The following is an 18,462-nucleotide window of genomic DNA, read 5'->3' on the forward strand; positions in this document are numbered from 1 at the left end:
TCACACAGCAGGTCAGCAGTAGAATGAAGATTCCAGAGCTGGGTGGATAACAGTCCTGCTGGGCTCTGCCTGAGACAATGTGTTTGGGTAAAGCAAGCAGCTGGCATGTGGAAGGGTATGGAAAATGGGGCTCCCCTCTGTCTTGGGGGGCAGGGGTCCTTGGGATCAGGACAGGGCCTGTGGCCTGGATAAGGGGCAGGAAGATGACAGAGAAAGCACAAAGGAGATGGGCTGACAACAGCCCTGAGCAGCAGAGGGCACAGGTGCCCCTACCCTCTAGCCTCCCACGGATGAAACCATCCTACAAGCCGAGGGAGAAAACTCGAATGGTTAGTCAAGTAGCTCTGTTCTTGGATGCCGAGAACGTGGGTTAGTTCAGAGCAAGGAGCACAGAGAGGCTTATGGCCCCACTTGGCACTGACCTGAGTCAGAGGGGCCAAAGCACCTCCAAGTCTCTTCCGGGATCAGGCTGAAGAGGGCAGGGGTGGTTCCTCGGGGCTGGAACAAAACATGTGCAGCGTCCATGAGGCTGAGGTCAGAGGCCATGAGGCCTGCTCGGCTAGGCTGGATTGTTCATTGGGGTCACACTCCAGTCCCTCAAGACCCCTGGCCTGAGCCTTCAGGGCATCCTCTGTAAAAATGGGACCAGCCACCCACTTCAGAGGTCGTGCCTGGGTCTCACGTAGGACTGGGAGCTTCAAACCCCCAGGGCTTGCAAAGAGACGCAATAGCAGGTGAGTAGCTACTACGCAAGCTGCTACTGGTGCCTTTCAGAAGCACGGTGCATTTTCGCAACAGCAGGCAGAAGCAGGGCTTCTGGAAGCAGCTGGGAAACTGAGTTAAAAGTAAAAGCTATGGTTTTTGAGGCCCTACTGTGTGTATGGCACTGTGCAAGGCTTGATGCAGTGAACTCGAGTCCCAATGGCTGTCACCCACCCGGGGCAGAGCAGCCAGAGCCAGATGGTTATTTAGTGCAGGTGAACCCTCATGAACCCCTCCCACGCTACCCTCAGAGGGCAGGTTGCTGCACATCCCTTCTTACACATTTGCAAGGCCTTTTTGGTTTTTGTTGTTGTTTGTTTTTGTTTTTAAGGCTTTCTTGGTTTTGACGGTTCTTTTGTCTCAATTATCACAGGCAGCAACACAGGTTTTTTTTCTTCCTAAGTGCCTGGTCGAGGACAGGCGTACCAGAACCCCACACTGCAGGAGCCAGACACATCTCAAGGTCGAGCGATGGCTTATAGCACGTGTGCATGTGTTTACATGTGTGTTTATTAAGTTATAATGAAAACCAAAACAAAAAGAGCTACTTCTCCAAAAACTCTCTCCCCGGTATGTAAGAACTGCAAGTAGTTTTCATTTTTAGACTGTCTGGCCATTGGCTCAAAACCTCTTTCAGCTCCGGGCGCCCTCCCAGCTGCCCTCGAGGCCCCTGCCCACCCCCTGAACCCATCTCCCTTTTGCTCACCCACTGCAGCCACACCCGCCTCAGATGTTCCTCCAATACACCAGGCCCCGGGCCTCTGCCCTGCCACCGACGTGCCCTGGAGCACTGACCCCGGGTCATCTCTGTCTGCAGGTTGTTCAAGCCTCTGCTCACACCTCTGTCGTCTCCCCAGAGAGGCTCCCCACAGCCCTTTTCCTCCTTCACGTGTCTGAAATGTTCTTGGGTGTTCCGTGTTTATCTGGTTGCTGTGTGTCTCCCCGTGAGGCCATGAGCACACCTGTCTTGGTCACTACCGTGTCCCCAGCACCCAGCCCAGGGTCAGGCACACAGCAGAGCTCAGGAGCTGGGTGCCGAGTGACTGAACTCTCCCACTACAGACGCCAAAGGATGAAAGGAAGTCACCGGCCACCATGAGATGAAGAGAGGGAGTTGTCTAAGGAGCGAGAAGTGGCAGTTCCTGGCTGAGCAGCGAAGGTCCTTACAGCAAGGAGGCTGAGAGCAGCAGGGGCGGGCGGTCCCGGGAACTACCTGTGGCCCTGGGCTGTGGCGTTCATGTGGTCTCGGATGCTGATGGCCTGTTTGAGGAGGCCTTCCACGCTGCGGAAGTAGACGCTGCTGTCGACAAGGTTCTTCACGGCGCTGAAATGGGAGGATGGAGCCAGTGAGCGGCACCACGCTCTTTTCGCCCCCCAACCAGAGCTCAGCGGATGCCTGTGCGGGCCAGCACTCATCAGGCACCTGGAGGATTCCATGGGCCTCCCTGAGGGCTCACTGTGGGCTTAAAGTTTAGATTTCCCTATGCAACAGAGCACTGGATGGCAACATGCAACTTTCGCTTAACGGCTGCTAGACTATCTAATGCTTTGAAGGAGCTATAAGCATGCAAAAGTGACCTCAAAAATATCTTTCTTTCCTCTTAGGTAACCTATTCCTGCCTCTGAAGGAAGCTTGTCAACTGGACTGTGAAAAGCTCTAGAGGTGAGTTTAGACTCATCGCCATTAGAGGGCACTACTGCAAAGCTGTGCTAAGCTCTGGTGTTGAAGCCACATTGATGGATGTCTAATGAAAATGTGCCTTCCAACAGCACTACAGGAACATATTCACCAAGCCACGTGGGGCCTTGCTAACGCCAGAAAGTTGCCTGTGCAACGACACCTGCAGTACAAATAAGAGGGTCGTTTTAAAGTCCTTCTGTTAAAGACAAAGAAATCACTCCCATTTATTATCAGTCAGGGACCTGCTTATGGCTATGAGATCAAAAGGTGGGAGCACTGGCTGTTGCCCGCTCCGTTAACTTGCTCGTCTGACACCACCAAATGTAGTCAGCTTTCCTAGTGCCCGTCCACCTTGATAAAAAGCTATCTAGGGCTTCCCTGGTGGCGCAGTGGTTGAGAGTCCGCCTGCCGATGCAGGGGACACGGGTTCGTGCCCCAGTCCGGGAGGATCCCACATGCCGCGGAGCGGCTGGACCCGTGAGCCATGGCCGCTGAGCCTGCGCGTCCGGAGCCTGTGCTCCGCAACGGGAGAGGCCACAACAGTGAGAGGCCCGCGTACCGCAAAAAAAAAACAGAAAAAAAGAAAAAAAAAAAAAAGCTATCTAACATAAGCTCACTACTGAATAGTTTACCCCAACCAATATACCATTTTAATATCTTTCAGTTTTACACCAACCATTAACGCTGCATAAAGCATTTCGACAACTAAAAGGGCACTTTCATGTCCGTAAAGGAAACAGTCTTTCAGCATTAGAGAAATGCACATCTCACTAAAGAGAAGTGCTCAGAGCTCAGAGCAGACTGGCCCCCTGCCTAGCCTAGGGCTGCTAAACACTCGAAATATGGTTCATGAGACTGGGGAGCTGAATCTTTCATTTTATTTCATTAAAATTTAAGTGTAAACAGCCACCTGGGACCTGGGCTCCTGCACTGGATAGCACGGCTAGAGGAACTGGGAGAAAGTACAGACTGATTTGTTCTTCCTTGAACCTGGACCTTTCTGATGAACTCTGGGCTGTCTGGGAACTATTCAGCAGCTGCGAGAAAAACTCCCATTTCTTTTCTACTCTTCCTGGAGCTAAGGAGGGTGTCTGTGACCACTATCCTCAGGAAGATGCCATCTGTCTGGGTCACCCTCCCGTCCCAGCGGAAGGGCCAAGGCTGGTGAAGGCAGAACTCCCAGCGGCACGACTTCCTGTCAAGGAACCTTCGACCACACAACAGAAACAGGCAGGCAAACCGCACAGTGCCACGGATGAGAGCTGCTGGGGAGTATCCAGCCTCCACCAAAACAACCCACAGCCCAAGCCAGGGGCAAACAGCACTCCTAATTAAAGTCGCCAACTCCTAAAGCAAACGGAACAAGCCAGGTCGTGAAATACAGTCATGGGGAACAGAACCAACAGGAGCACAGGAGGCAAGGCTGGCAAAGCTGCAACAATGGGAAGAAACACCAACTACTGCTTTTTATTCTCAGGCATGTCTTTCACTTGGGGTTAAAAAATCTGGATATTTAGAGAAAGTTAAACAAACAAAAATAATAAATGGTATATCCACGGTCACAGAAGCTTTATTCATAGTAGCCAAAACATGGAAGCAACCCAGATGTCCATTAACAGATGAATGGATAAACAAAATGTGGTCCATCCATATGATGGAATATTATTCAGCCCTAAAAAGGAAGGAAATTCTGACACATGCTACAACTTGGATGAACCTTGAAGACATTACGGTAAGTGAAAGAAGTTGGTCTCAGAAAGACAAATACTGTATGATTCCACCTATGTGAGGTTCCTAGAATAGTCAGATTCTTAGACAGAAAGCAGATGGGTGGGTGCCAGGAATGGGGGGCGGGGAATAGGGAGTGAGTGTTTCATGGGGACAGAGTTGCAGTTTTGCAAGATGAAAAGAGTTCTGGAGATGGATGGTGGGGACAGTTGCACGGCGTTATGAGTGTATTTAATACCACTGAACTGTACACTTAAAAATGGTTAAGACGATGAATTTGCATCTTAACCACAAGACAAAAAATTGGAAAGAAATAAACATTAAAAAATAAACAGTCATGTTCATGTTTTGGCCCTCCCCCCCAGCTGCCATCCACCCCAGCAGCCAGTCTGTGGTCCCGACCGACCGTGGGTGGGAAACATTGGCCCCTTGAGGCACCTCCTGGAGTCCTTATCAGCCCCTCCTGTGACAGATGGGGAGGGGCTGAGGGCCAGGAAGAAGCCAGCAAATAGCGAGAAGCACAGGTCTGGGCTGGAATTTTGCCCTGTGGCCAGGTGAGTCCAGATCCGCATGCCTCTACTCAGGCAGGGCAAGTTTCACGGGCAGCCGGCTGAGATGCCCCTGAACACCCGGGGCATAACAGGGCGACCGTGGCAGCGCGGAGGCTGTGGCGCTCACCTGCAGGCGTACTCCACCGTGTAGATGGCTCCCTGGCTTTGCTCCTCCCACCGCTGCATGTCAGCCTGCAGGGGGTTGGGGGCTGTTAGCAGGGGTGGCTGCTACCTCCATCCTCCCAGCTCTCTGGGACGGAGCACCCGAACACCAATCCCCATGGCTGTAGAGAACAGCCCCCTCCAGCCCCTGATCTTTCCTCCTGCCACTCCCACCCCTTATCAGTCTGGGCTTTCTGTGAACACATGGCGACTATGGCTCAGAGCCTTTGAGCAGGCTGTTCTCTCTGCCTGGCAGATCCTTCCCTCACACGGCTGCCTCCTTCTCACCACACAGGTCACAACTAATGCAGACCCTGCTGTCCCCTTCTTCTAAACCTGCCCCAGATCTGTCCACCCAGCCCCTATCTGGGCTGGTGACCATGTGCCTCCTTGCTGGTGTCCCAGCCTTGACCTCTGCACCAACAGAGTAGGCCCCAGCTCACAAGGTGCACACCCTGGGAGAGGTCGGTGGCTGGGGTGGGGACGGCTCACCTTATGCTGGGCCAGCTCGGGCAGAGAACGGCGCACGTGCTCCTGCAGCCGGTACAGGGCCACGGATGGCTCGTTGGCCAGGACGTAGACACTCTCAGTGAACTTGTCTGTTACTGGGTCCAGGATCGACAGTCGGCAAAGTGGGACGGGAGGGTAGGGTGGACAGGGGGTCAAGGAGACAAAGCATCAGACCCCTGGTTGCTCAACCCGTGAGTCCAGTCAGAGTAAAGAGGAGTATCCAGTGTCCCTCCCAGTGGCTGGGTCACCTGTGGCCCCGGTGATGGGTTGCAGGAGATGGTCACAGCAGGGCCAAACAACTCCATCTGGGAGTCACAAAAGGGCCTTAATCTTTTTTTTTAAAATAAATGCATGTATGTATGTATTTATGGCCGCGTTGGGTATTCGTTGCTGCGTGCGGGCTTTCTCTAGTTGTGGCGAGCAGGGGCTACTCTTCGTTGTGGTGCGCGGGCTTCTCATTGAGGTGGCTTCTCTTGTTGTGGAGCACGGGCTCTAGGCTCATGGGCTTCAGTAGTTGTGGCTCGCGGGCTCTAGAGCGCAGGGCTTCAATCTTGATGACATTAATGTGTCCAGTGAATTCATGATCTTTCCCTTCCCAAACCCACTTACAGTGGACACTGCTACCACCTGCTCGGATCTACTCACATTCCTTTTACTCCAGTGACAAAATCCAAGATTCTTCTTCAGATGCCCACTGGCTACCAGACCCAAAAGTGCCTGGAAGTTTACATGGGTGGATGGCTCTCAGCCATGACTGACCACCGAGGGGTAGGAAAGCCCATGTCCTGTGCTGTGTGTCGAAACAACTCAGAGGTGTGACCCATCCCTGTGAGCTCCCCTGTGGGAACAGACTGTGGCTTCTTTCTGCAGGATTTGACCTGAGGTCACTCCTTGCTCAGCTTCCTCCCTGGCCCTGTCCTGTTTGCCCCCTCTCCTCTGTGGGGTTCTCTTGGTAAGTTGACTACACACAAATCCTCATCCCAGGGTCTGCTTCAACAAACAGCAGGCAGCTGGTTGTCCCTGCCCTTCCTACCCCATCAATGAGCAGACCCTGCTTGTTCTGTCACAAAACAAAGCCCAGAACCCACCCATTCTTTTTTTTTTTTTCTGTACATGGGCCTCTCACCGCTGTGGCCTCTCCCATTGCGGAGCACAGGCTCTGGACGCGCAGGCTCAGCGGCCATGGCTCACGGGCCCAGCCGCTCCACGGCATGTGGGATCTTCCCAGACCAGGGCACGAACCCGTGTCCCCTGCATCAGCAGGCGGACTCTCAACCACTAAGCCACCAGGGAAGCCCCAGAACTCACCCATTCTTAACACTGTACTGCCCTCACTGGTCCAGACATAGCTGTCTCCCACGTGGATGCCAAACTCAGCTGCTCTCTGGTCTCCCTGCGCCCACTCCTGCCAACAATCCAATTCCCACAAAACAGATGGCATGAACTCCTAAAGAACATATCAGCTATGTCTTTCCCTTGGTTGAAACACTCCCATCAGCCAGAAATTAAATCTGCCTTCCTTAACATGGCCCTTAAGGCCCTGTATGTTCTACCTGCTGTTACCCGCCTCTGCCCTCCTCAGCCACTGCCCCAGGCACAATGGCCTCCTAGCTGGTCCTTGGACACTCTCGGCACTGTCGAAAAGAACTTTCTGCGATGATGGAAAGTTTCTATAATCTATACTGCCCAATATGGTAGCCACTAGTCACATATGGCTACTGAGCACTTGAAATGTGACTGATGTGACTCAGAAACTGAATTTTAAATTTTATCTAACTTTAATTAATTTAAATATGCATAAGTACTGTGACCAGTAGCTACTGTATTGCAGCACAGCTCTGAATACTTTGCCACCTCAGGGCCTTCATACCTGTTGATCCCACCACTGACACTGCCTCCCTCCCCCCCCAACCATCATTTCTCTTAATCCCTCATGTCTCAGCTCAAATGTCACCTCCTGGGCAAGGCCTTCCCTAATCACCAAGCTTAATCAGATGTCCCTTCACCTTCATTCTCAGCCTCAGCACTTTGTTCATTTCCCTTATACTTAAAATCTCACTCTATTTTTTTCTTAAATTTTATATTAGAGTACCGTTGATTTACAATGTTGTGTTAGTTTCAGGTGTAAAAATTCTCATTCTTTATTAGGTTACATGTTTACCTAAAATTTGATTTGTGAGGGTGTGGGCTTCTCTGAGCCTGTTTCCTCATATGCAAAAATGGAACGATAAAGGTACCCACCTCAAGGTTTGTTACAGAGATGGATCCTATGTTATTGTGCAGGGCAGTGTAGTTTGTGAGGGAGAGAACCCACGTGTGTCTGGGAGTCAAGGGAGGATGTCTATGAGTCTGTCCAGTTTGGGTTTGTCCAGCTTACCACGGTGTCCTGACTCAGGCACAGCCCAGCCTGCCACCTCCAAACTATGTGTCCTCTTACCTTCTTAGGCCTCCTTGTTTTGAAAATGAGCACAGTAGCTTACACCTCACAGTGCTAATATGAAGGATATGGAATTACATGTACTTGTGACTTCTAAATAATTAACTAGTGGGAGTTGCCTGGTAGCCTAGTGGTTAGGATTCTGGACTTTCACTGCTGTGGCCCGGAGTTCAATCTGTGGGGCCTTTAGGGACTTTCCACCCCCTCACTTGTTCCCGTAAACCAATTCTTCTCCCTATCGTGCGCCACTCCTTCTCCCTATTGAAACCAATTCTTCTCCCTATCGTGCGCCACTCCTTCTCCCTATCGAAACCAATTCTTGGAGTTTTTCAGTTGACGGGGACTTGCCAGACAGCGGGTAATTTTCCAGTTGCCCGTAACAGGTATACGCCCTAACCGCCACAATGAACAGACAACTATAACGGCCAGAAGGTGGGGCAAAAGTTCCTAAGCCAATGAATTCAAAAGTCACCACATTTACCCAATCATTGTGAGAATATACCCGCCCTATGAGTAAATAAACCTATAAAAAGTATGTGATTCCGCTTTTAGGGGTTCCCCATCGGCCTCCTGCGTGAGGTTCAGGGAACCCCGGTGCATCGGCTCCTAATAAACCTCTTGCGTGTTGCAGCGGCTCTCGACTCTTGGCGGTTCTTGGGCGAGTTGGAATCTCTCGCAGACCGCTTGGGTCTAACAAATCCCTGGTGGGGGAACTGAGATTTCACAAACTGGGTAGTGCAGCCAAAAACAAACAAACTATAAACAAATAAATTTGTAAGAAAAAATTAACTAGTAATAACATATATAATAAAGTAACAAAGACATTTATACTTTAAAAATAACTTGTGGCATTTTGTAATTTGTAACTTTGTGAGTTACATATATTTGATAAGTCGATGTAAACGTATGCAAATGCATAAATACAAAGGAAACAATACGCACAGCAACTGCCACGCCCCAAGCGTTCTTCCAATGCTTTACAGATATCAGATTACTGGGGGCTTCCCTGGGGGGCTTCCCTGGTGGTGCAGTGGTTAAGAATCCCCCTGCCAATGCAGGAGACACGGGTCCCAGCCCTGGTCGGAGGAGATCCCACACGCCGCGGAGCAACTAAGCACGGGTTTTACAACTACTGAGCCTGCGCTCTACAGCCCGTGAGCCACAACTACTGAGCCTGTGTGCCACAGCTACTGAAGCCCGCGCGCCTAGAGCCCGTGCTCCGCAACAAAAGAAGCCACCGCAGTGAGAAGCCTTCGCACCGCAAGTAAGAGAAAGCCCGCACAGCAACCAAGACACAACACAGACAAAAATAAATAAAATTTTAAAATATTTATCAAGTTACTGAATTATCACAACAATTTTATGGGAGGAGGGAGGGAGGGAGTCTATTATACTCTCCATTCTACAGATGACAAAATCGAGGCACAGAGACTTTCTAAAGGTTTCAAAACTAGTCAGCGGCCGAGCCGCGATTTCGTGACAGTTCAATCACACCTCCCAAACGCTCCCTCCGCGCCTTGGCCCCCTCCCGCCCCCAGTCTGGTCGCCCTTTTGCGAGTTCCTGACCCCTCCGCCCGCCCGGGGCCCCACACCACCTTTCTTCCCCTTGAGCTGCATCTCCGGTTCCTCCATGGTGGCTGCGGCCCTATTTCGAGGACAGGAACCGGAAGTCTGGGGTGGAGACAGCTGCCTAAACCATCCCTGGGAAACTGGGGCACCGCATTTCTCCAGTTCCGCTACTCATTGGCCTGCCCTCCTCGATCTTTAGTCTACCCAGACAGAAGGGCTGTGAGTTAGAGACTGGGGAAAGAGGCAATCGGCAGGTGGGTGAAGAGGGGCCGGGAACCCCTTGAAGCTCCAGGAGGGACACTCAGGCAGGGGAAGGGGAAGGGCGCCCCCCTTTACCGAACCCCTTTTCCGGGGGCATATTGGGGGAATACTCCACACAGTGCCCACTTCGGGCCGTATGAACTCCCTTCTTGTACCCCTCTGCTGCCACCAAATCCCTGCACATACTCCTGAGCCCCCAGGACCGCACAGGAGACATTGTTATGGACCGGTACGCCGTCTGTCCGAAGGTGGAGCCACTTGACTCCCTCTGGGAAAACCTGTGGGTGGTATTGGGAGTGAGGGAGGAGAAGGTCAGGGAACTCTTGAGAGCCCTCTGAGGCCCCGCCCACCCCTCCCGTTCCTACTAGGCTCCCTCCCGAGCGGCGGGGACGGGGAAGCGCAGGCGCAATACCATAGCTCTTGCCCCAGCGGAAGCCACGCCCCCCAAGCCTTAAAGGGCCAGAAACAGCTCATACAGCTCCAGCCCTTCCGCACTTTCGGGGGGGCGGGGGCGCGCAGGCGCAGTGGAGGCACTCTGCGGTGTGGGTAGCGGTCGCGTATCAAGTTGCTCTCTGTCCCGGCAAAAGAAGCCAGGGCGCAGAGGGTCCAGGCTCCATTTTGCTACCCATTACATCAATTGGAAGAGAAAAGTTTGTGAGTTGGGCCCCCAAGTTTGGGGGGACCCGGGCTTGCGGCGTGGAGTGACAGAGGAGGCTCGTTGGAGGTGAGTGGACCTCCTGGATTGACTTGGGAGGGGCGGGTGGGATGCAACCAATCACATCTTTGTTGAGCCCTCACTCATTCTAGGGATTCCCCCCCTCAAAAAAAAAAAAAAAAAAACAAAGCGGACGTTTAAGATCTGCCCGTGTATCAGGCCTCCTGCTTAGATATTTACAGACATGATTTTTTTAGTCCTCCTTTCCCCCATTTTACTAATGAAGACACTGAGGTTTAGAGAAATTAAGTAATGTGCCCAAGTTTTCACAGCCTGTAAGTGGAGGGATTCAAACCCAGATGAATGACCCCAGAGCCAGGGCTTTTAAGCAATGCATATTGTATGTGCTCTGGTGTTGGGAAGGAGTGGGCCTGAGACTCTGGTTTTAATTTCCTGGCTGAGTCTTAGTTTACCCACCCTCACTGTGTGAGGCCAGGTATGCAGTCAGTGCCTATTTAATGAGTTGTCAATAATTATTGCCATCTCTCCCTGTTTGGCCTTTCCACCAGCTTCCCCATGGAGCCCACCCAGCCTGCAGAGGATCTCAGCCTGACCCAGCAGCCTTCTACCCCAGAATTTGGGGACCCCGAAGACCCCAGGGGTGAGGCCCCTGATGGCTCAGACACTGTGGTCCTCAGTCTCTTCCCCTGCACCCCGGAGCCTGGGAATCCTGAACCAGATTCTGGTACCTCCTCACCTCAAGGTAGGATACTTACCCTGGACTCCTGCTTCTGGGATGCAAGAACGGTGGAATGTCAGGCCCAAGATGGGACTTCTGTCTTTGTGCCCTTGGATGTGTCTTCCATCTCCACCCTGTGAGGGGTTGCTTATTATTTTTTTAAATTGTGGTAAAATTCATGTAACATAAAAGTTACCATTTTAACCAGAATTGCTTACAATTCAGTGGCAGTAAGGACATTCACAATGGTGTATAACTTCCACCTCTTTGTAGTCCTAGAACATTTCCATCACCCCCAGAGGAAACCCCAGACCCATTAGCAGTCACTCCCCATTCCCCTCCTCCAGCCCTTGGGAAGCAAAAATCTGCTTTCTGTTTCTATGGATTTGCCTGTTCCGGACATTTCATATAAACGGGTTCATACAACATGTGGCCCTTCCCGTTCTGGCTCCTTTCACTCAGCAAGATGTTTTCAAGGTTCATCCACATTGTATGGTGTGTCAGTGCTTCATCCCTTTTATAGCTGAATGACATTCCACAGTATGGCTGGACCACATTTAGTTTATTCATTTATGCATTGATGGACATTTGGGTTGATCCCCTTTTAGTGACTGAATAGTGCTGTTGTGAACATGCGTGTACAAGTTTTTGTCTGAACACATGATTTCAACTCTTTGGGGTAGATTCCTAGGAGTGGAATTGCTGGGTCAGATGATAATTCTGTTTGACTTATCAAGGACCCAAGGGTTTCTTTTGACTGGAATCCTTGAACATGTCTAACTCAGTTGCCCTGGGGCCTTTGTCCCTACCATTCCCTGTGTGAAATGCTCTTCCCGCACCTCTCCCCAGGTTTCTTCAACTGGCCAAGCTCTAGGCTGGTGTTACCTCCTTGGAGTGACCCTCCCTGACCATTTTCTTTAAAAGGGACTCACCCTCTGCCCTCCCTTCTTTCCACCCCCTTCCACCTGCTTTTCATTTCTCCTGAACACGTATTTTTTTTTTTTTTTTGCGGTACATGGGCCTCTCACTGTTGTGGCCTCTCCCGCTGCGGAGCACAGGCTCCGGACGCGCAGGCTCAGCGGCCATGGCTCACGGGCCCAGCCGCTCCGCGGCACGTGGGATCCTCCCAGACCAGGGCACGAACCCGTGTCCCCTGCATCGGCAGGCGGACTCCCAACCACTGCGCCACCAGGGAAGCCCGTGAACACGTATTTTAACTTAAGCTCTCATTCTATTTCTCCATTTCTTTCTGACTCCCCAACTTGTCCATGGGCCCCTTGAGGGCAGGGACTGTCTCTTTTGTGCGGAATCTTGCCAGGGGCGGAGGAGAAATCCACACCCTGGGTATCTGGGAGGACGGAGTGAGTGAACAGTGGAGCCACGCACTGTCTCTGGTAGTTCCAAGCCCCCAGGGTCTGGTCTGAAGCCCAAGACATACTGGAGAATGAGGGGAAACTGAGGCCCTTTCTCTCTCTCCCAGCAGGCAGCTCCCTAAAGCACTCCACGACCCTCACCAACCGGCAGCGGGGGAATGAGGTATCAGCCCTGCCGGCCACCTTGGACTGTGAGTGGGACCCTGGTCCCCACGGGGGAGAGAAGTAGCGGGCTGGCAGGGGCTAAGAGGAGCAACTTTGGACAAGGAATAAACTGGGACATGGAGCTCAGATGGGACAGGTGAGGACTCTACCTCTCTCTGCCCCCCAGCCCTGTCCATCCACCAGCTCGCGGCCCAGGGGGAGCTGAGCCAACTGAAGGAGCATCTGAGGAAAGGTGTGTGCCCACGCTCGTGTGCCGGTGTGTCCGTGCCTGTGTGACCTCACATGCTAGTGGGTGCATGTGGCTGCTGACACGACCTGAGTCTCCCCATGTGTACCTATGTCTGTACGTGTGTCTGAGCATGTCTGTGTGTGCATCCACATGTATGCTGCCCTGCCCCACATCTGACCCCAGCTGCCTGCCCTGCCCCCAATTCTGCAGCATTGGGGAGAGTGGGCAGGGGTGCATCCCAGTGGTACCACCCCCCTCCTGCCAGGAGACAACCTCATCAACAAGCCGGACGAGCGAGGCTTCACCCCCCTCATCTGGGCCTCCGCCTTTGGAGAGATCGAGACCGTCCGCTTCTTGCTTGAATGGGTGCGTCCCAGCCCGGCTGGGGGCTTCCTGGGGACTCGAGGGCGGGCCAGGGTCTCAGCTGAGTCTGCTGGTGCTGTGTCTGTAAGATGGAGCTAACACGGAGACCCCAAGATTGCAGGGGATGCACCCACTCCTCCTTTTGCCCCCCATTCTGTCACTGTCCCCCTCTGTTCCCCCCAGGGTGCCGACCCCCACATCCTGGCCAAAGAGCGGGAGAGCGCCCTGTCACTGGCCAGCACAGGTGGCTACACAGACATTGTAGGGCTGCTGCTGGAGCGTGACGTGGACATCAACATCTATGACTGGGTAAGGTGCCACCCACTGGCCCTGGGCACCTCACAGGGTACCAGGCTGGCTCTGGGCGCTAAGAACGCAAGACAGACCCATCCCCAAGCCTCACAGAGCTCCCAGTTTTTTTTGGGGGGGTGGGGATAGCCGACACATAAACAGCTCAGGTATAGTGAATAACACTATGTTGGCAGATACACAGACAGCTAGCTGCAAGAGCCCAGAGGCTGCCTGTAGAGCCAAGGGAAGTCAGGATGGGCTTCCTGGAAGAAGGGGCATCTAAGCTGAGGCCCAAAGGAGAAACTAGATGGGCCTAGTGACAAGCAGAAGGAGGAACCATATTAAATTGGTGGGTGTGGGGTGTCGTGAGAATCTGGAAAAGATAGTGTTGCTTGCCCCCTACCCCTGTCCCTGACAGAATGGAGGGACACCACTTCTGTATGCCGTGCGTGGGAACCATGTGAAGTGCGTGGAGGCCTTGCTGGGTGAGTAGGAGTAGAGGCTAGCCTGAGGGGCCCTAGAGCCCCACGTGGCTCTGCAGGAATCCTGAGGGCCTGGGAAGGGTCTGAGCTCTGCTTGAACAGCTCTTGGGATGGGTGGCTGCTGCCTGCTTTGCCCAGAGGATTGATGTGGGTACAGGAGGTAGCAGGAATAGCACAGGGATCTGGCCGACTGGGTTGAGAACCCACACCCTGCGTGCCTCAGAGACCCTGGAGGCGGAGATTCTATTGGCCACATTCATCAGAGAGGTCAGGCTCTTGTCCAAGACCACACAGCAACCAGCAGACCTGTGGCTGCACAGTGGGTAGTCACTGGACCTCCCGAGTCCCCGTGCCCGACCCGGGCTCCCGGTCCCCAGGCCCAGCCCTCTCTGCAGTGTCTGCTCTGCTTTGCAGCCCGAGGAGCTGATCTCACCACTGAGGCAGACTCTGGCTACACCCCAATGGACCTCGCCGTGGCCCTGGGATATAGGAAAGGTCAGCCCGAGGCACATGGGGCTAGTGACAGGGGTCATAATGGGGGGACATGTAGGCACTGAGAGGCCCAAAGGAGGCCCTGGCAGGGTGAGGATACCAGGAGGGCCACAGTTCACATGGCCATGGAGCCTAGCCCCCTCCACGGCGAGAGCTGGGTGTGAGTAGGGGCTGTAGGCAGACCCCAGTTTGACTCCCCACTTCAGAAAATGGGGGGATCCTAACAGAACTGAGCCCCTGGGGTCATGTGGGGGTGTGTGGGAAATATCCCACTCCTTCCTTGAAGGAGTTTTATTCCATTTGAGACAAGTAATTCCTCACAGTCCCTCTCATCTTTTCATAAAAGTTCCAATTTGACAATTTTGTTTGGTAAGGAATATTTTTATAATTCTGAAAAGCCTCCAAAAATGCATCTTTACAAACTCAGGGGAAATAGAGGCTTCTATGAGGGGGGCTTCTGTCTTCCCAGCTGTGCTCTGGCAAGGGCTTGGATTTCCCTGTGTATGAAATGGGTCCTCCATCCAGGTCCCAGGGCTGAGGCCCCTGTTCTTACCCTGAGGGGAAGGTACAGGTTGGCCTGTGTCTCTGCAGCCGCTGTTAAGTTCATGGCCCACCTTTTCCCTGTTCTGTTTCCAGTGCAACAGGTGATCGAGAACCACATCCTTAAACTCTTCCAGAGCAACCTGGTGCCCGCCACCCCTGAGTGAACGCCGTCTGCCAGGGACTCAGACACTCAGGGAACAAAATGGTCGACCCAGAGCTGGGGGAACCCAGAACTGGCTTCAAAGGCAGCTCCTGGACAGACGGTGGGAGGGGGCCCTTTCCAAGAGGAACCAATAAACCTTCTGTGCAGAACTTGAAGGACTTCACTGTGCTTCCCGGAGAACTTCCTGGAGGAGGCAGCCACCCAGTGGCCTCACACCTTCTTCTCCCCTAGCACCCGCAGGTGGTAGATGACCACTCGGCCGAAGAAATCAGTGGCGTCCTCAAATGTCACTTTCAGCCGGTCCACCTCAGCAGATGGCACAGGGAAAGTGTAAGCAGGGCAGTCAAGGGAAACAGATGCCTTGTCTTTTCCCACCCACCAGCCCCAGCTCAGGTACTACAAATGTGCTGGGTGACCCAGCACGCTGTGGGCCCCTCTGAAACTCTAACACAGAACAGATTATCATCAGCCCATTTCACAGGTGAAGCAATGGAGACCCAGAGGCCAGTTGCTCGAGGTCACATGCCAGGGCCCACAGCTTTCAGAGGCACAGACCACCCCACCCAGAGGCTGAGGCAGGATATCTGAAGCGAGTTGTTGTCCTCAGGATAAAAGTCCACAATCTTGCTAAGAGCCTCACTCCCCTGAGAACCTGCAGCAGAGAAAGGAGCAGTGAGGCCAGCATACCCGCTCTAATCCCCCATCTTCCAGGGCCTTCCAGTACCTTCGAGGCGGCCCTGGCGACTGGAAAAGCCCCCCTGGAACTGGATCTGCAGCTGGGAGACACAGATGCGCTGGGGAAACTCCAGTATTACCCACTGGGAGGGGCCCTGGAAGCAGAGAAATAGAGGTCCATGGTCACTCCAGACTCAGAGCCCAGCTGTGCCTCTCTCAGTCACAGAGTCCATGGTGGGTGGGGAGCACAGTGAACACAGGTTCCCTCCCTAGCCAACCTAACTGCCCAGCTGGGGTGCACCCAAATTCTCAGGGTGCCCCAGACCCCTGATTCTGATTCACACTAGGGGTGGAGGATCCAGGGAGAGGGTGCCTCACCTGGTCCGAGTTCCAGCAGGTCTCCTCGTCCTGGTCGAACAGGTGCTTCTTTCCAAACTGCCGAGTGTTACGATTCAGCACCGAACTCACCCTAGAGGCAACCAGAATCTGGCGTGTGGAGAGGTGCTGAGCCCTGCGGCGAGGGCCCGCCCACTACTGGGCCCACCCCTCCCTCGCCACCGGTTCCCCCATTTCTGTCCACTAGGGAGGGACTATCCCAGGGCAACGGCCCCATCCGCTACTGCCCGCCGCCATTCACACCCCACCCCCGCCCGGGGCTCTCACCTGCTCACTGTCTCTGGACAAACCAAAGAGTGGGTCATCTCGGTTCCACAAGGCCTCGCAGGACTAAGAGCTGGGCTCAGTCCGGGTTCAAATCCCGGCCGCCAAAGCGCGACCTTGTTCACGCTCAGAGTCTCAGAGTCTTCACGTCCTCACCTGTAGCACGGCACAAGAACAGTCACTGCCCCGTCACTCCAGTCCTAAATGTCGCCTTGACCACCCCCTTGCCAGAAAAATTTGGAGTTTCGGGGACACTGCCGATGACCCGAGGCCAAGACTTTCACAGTGGGTCCAAGGAAGGGAAACGGGTTTCCTGTGGGTTTCGGGAGCAGGCGCTCCCTCTCGGGCCTCAGTTTCTCTGCAAACAGCTTGGGAAACCAACATCAGTACCCGGAACCGCGTGAACACCGCGCAGGCGCAGAGTGCCTCAGGCTCGCCCAGCCCCCGCTCCCGGGGCGCGGTTTAGTTTGAGCCCCGCCCCCTCAGCGCCCGCCTCTTAAAAGGTCCTCGTCCAGTGATTGCCTATCCCTCGGAGCCGGAGGAAAAAGGCCGGCATCTAAAGCAATTGTATGTCCACTGTGTGCGGGGAGCTGTCCTTTGGTGCCCGCGGGTATAGAGCCCTAGTTTTGGTGTCCGAGAGCCTTCTTATAATGATGTCATCCTACCGGCAGAATGAACTCGGCCGAATTCATTCTCTGATTGCAGTTGCCGCCTGGGAACCCCTGCATTTCACTGCCTCCCAGAGGCCAAAGGAAGAGTTGAGGAAGAGGCTACGATGGTGCGAGTACTGTACTGGAAGTCTTTATCAGCCTCGCGTGTCCCCACTGGGAAACAGGAGGCCCGGTTTCCAAATCTGTCTTCTTAGTAAATGCTACCTGGGACAGGCTTCTTGGAGGAGGGGTAATGTGAGGTGGGTTTTGAAGAATGAAGAGGAGTTTGCCAAACCGGATTATACAAAACCTCAGATACACGGCTAAAAGTTTGGTTCTTTGATTCACTAAACAACTGCCACTCCCCACTGCCCAACCCTGTGCTGAGTGATTCTGAGGACTGTGAGAGGCCTCAGTTCCAGCCCCATATCTGAAGATCTCCCAATCTGGGGAAGACAGAACTAGACACATACACTCAGAGACCCATGGGGCCAGGGCTGAGCCAGGGGGAGAGATAGGGCTAGGGAAGCAGGGGTCTACCTGGAGGGAGGGCTTCCTGGGAGAGGGGATATTGTCCTGCACTTTAATGGGTGGGCAGGAATTCACTAGGGTGAGAAAAATTGGGGGGCGGGGGGGCAGACAGGGTGAACAGCATAAGCAAAGGCCTAGTTGGATGAAAGACCATGAATTTGAATAAAATATGTGGAACCAGATCCTGCTGGGCCTAAAGCAGTCACGGAAGGTGTTTGAGAAAGGGCAGCACACCCATCCAATCTGCATGAATGGAGGGTTCTGAGACAGAGCAGCCACTGGCAGGAGGCTGCAGTTCCTGGCTTTAACTGAATGGTCTGGGATCCAGTCCCTTTCTTCAAGGGCTAGGGGAATGGTTCTCCTGGCATCCTACTAGTGTCTGCCCAAGTCCACACAAGGAGTGGAGGCTGGCTGGGAAACTGGGACACCAGCGGAAGGGCCGCCCCATCAGCCCCTGCCTGCCAGGACTTCCTGCATTCAGTCATGGCCTGGTGCCATCCAGACCTGGCTCTACTGGTCTCAGGGCCGGGGCTGGGGTGTCAAAAAACACCTCCCTACCCCTAGAGGAATTTAGGAAGAGCATGGACCCTGGAGGGCCCAGATCCTGTTCTAATTCTGGTTGGGCCACTCACTCATTGGCTGTGTGATCTTGGACAAATATGTTGACCTCTCTGAGCCTCAGTTTCCTCATCTGTGAAATGGAGGGAAATCTATAGGACTGCTGGAGAATTCAGTGGGCTCTTCAGGCTGACACATAACAACAGTGGCTGACATTTGTTGAGAGCCTACC

At 53.5% G+C, this 18,462-nt stretch overlaps 3 protein-coding genes across 4 annotated transcripts; 1 reads left to right on the forward strand and 2 right to left on the reverse strand.

Annotated features, from left to right (window-relative positions):
- Positions 1-464: 464 nt before the first annotated feature.
- BORCS8 (BLOC-1 related complex subunit 8) lies at positions 465-9,463 on the reverse strand. Its single transcript, XM_065875243.1, has 5 exons — positions 9,427-9,463; positions 5,377-5,489; positions 4,850-4,914; positions 1,976-2,086; positions 465-498 (listed from the first exon to the last, which is right to left on the reverse strand). The coding sequence occupies exons 1-5, from the start codon at positions 9,461-9,463 to the stop codon at positions 465-467; spliced, it is 360 nt and encodes a 119-aa protein (XP_065731315.1).
- Positions 9,464-10,180: 717 nt separating this feature from the next.
- Positions 10,181-15,305, forward strand: RFXANK (regulatory factor X associated ankyrin containing protein). 2 transcript variants are annotated; one of them, XM_065874000.1, is made up of 9 exons: positions 10,181-10,385; positions 10,886-11,079; positions 12,539-12,619; positions 12,760-12,825; positions 13,088-13,188; positions 13,369-13,494; positions 13,895-13,961; positions 14,373-14,453; positions 15,087-15,305. In XM_065874000.1, the coding sequence occupies exons 2-9, from the start codon at positions 10,893-10,895 to the stop codon at positions 15,155-15,157; spliced, it is 780 nt and encodes a 259-aa protein (XP_065730072.1). In that variant the 5' UTR covers positions 10,181-10,385; positions 10,886-10,892; the 3' UTR covers positions 15,158-15,305. The 2 variants fall into 2 exon arrangements, with proteins under 2 accessions (XP_065730072.1, XP_065730071.1); XM_065873999.1 differs by lacking the exon at positions 10,181-10,385 and having other exon boundaries at positions 10,893-11,079; positions 12,536-12,619; positions 15,087-15,157.
- NR2C2AP (nuclear receptor 2C2 associated protein) lies at positions 14,819-16,901 on the reverse strand. The gene is made up of 5 exons (XM_065874001.1): positions 16,495-16,901; positions 16,210-16,300; positions 15,881-15,986; positions 15,741-15,808; positions 14,819-15,486 (listed from the first exon to the last, which is right to left on the reverse strand). The coding sequence occupies exons 1-5, from the start codon at positions 16,530-16,532 to the stop codon at positions 15,367-15,369; spliced, it is 423 nt and encodes a 140-aa protein (XP_065730073.1). The 5' UTR covers positions 16,533-16,901; the 3' UTR covers positions 14,819-15,366.
- Between the last annotated feature and the right edge of the window lie 1,561 nt (positions 16,902-18,462).

Source organism: Phocoena phocoena, chromosome 3 (genome assembly GCF_963924675.1).
Source record: "Phocoena phocoena chromosome 3, mPhoPho1.1, whole genome shotgun sequence".
In the NCBI taxonomy this organism is placed as follows: Eukaryota; Metazoa; Chordata; class Mammalia; order Artiodactyla; family Phocoenidae; genus Phocoena; species Phocoena phocoena.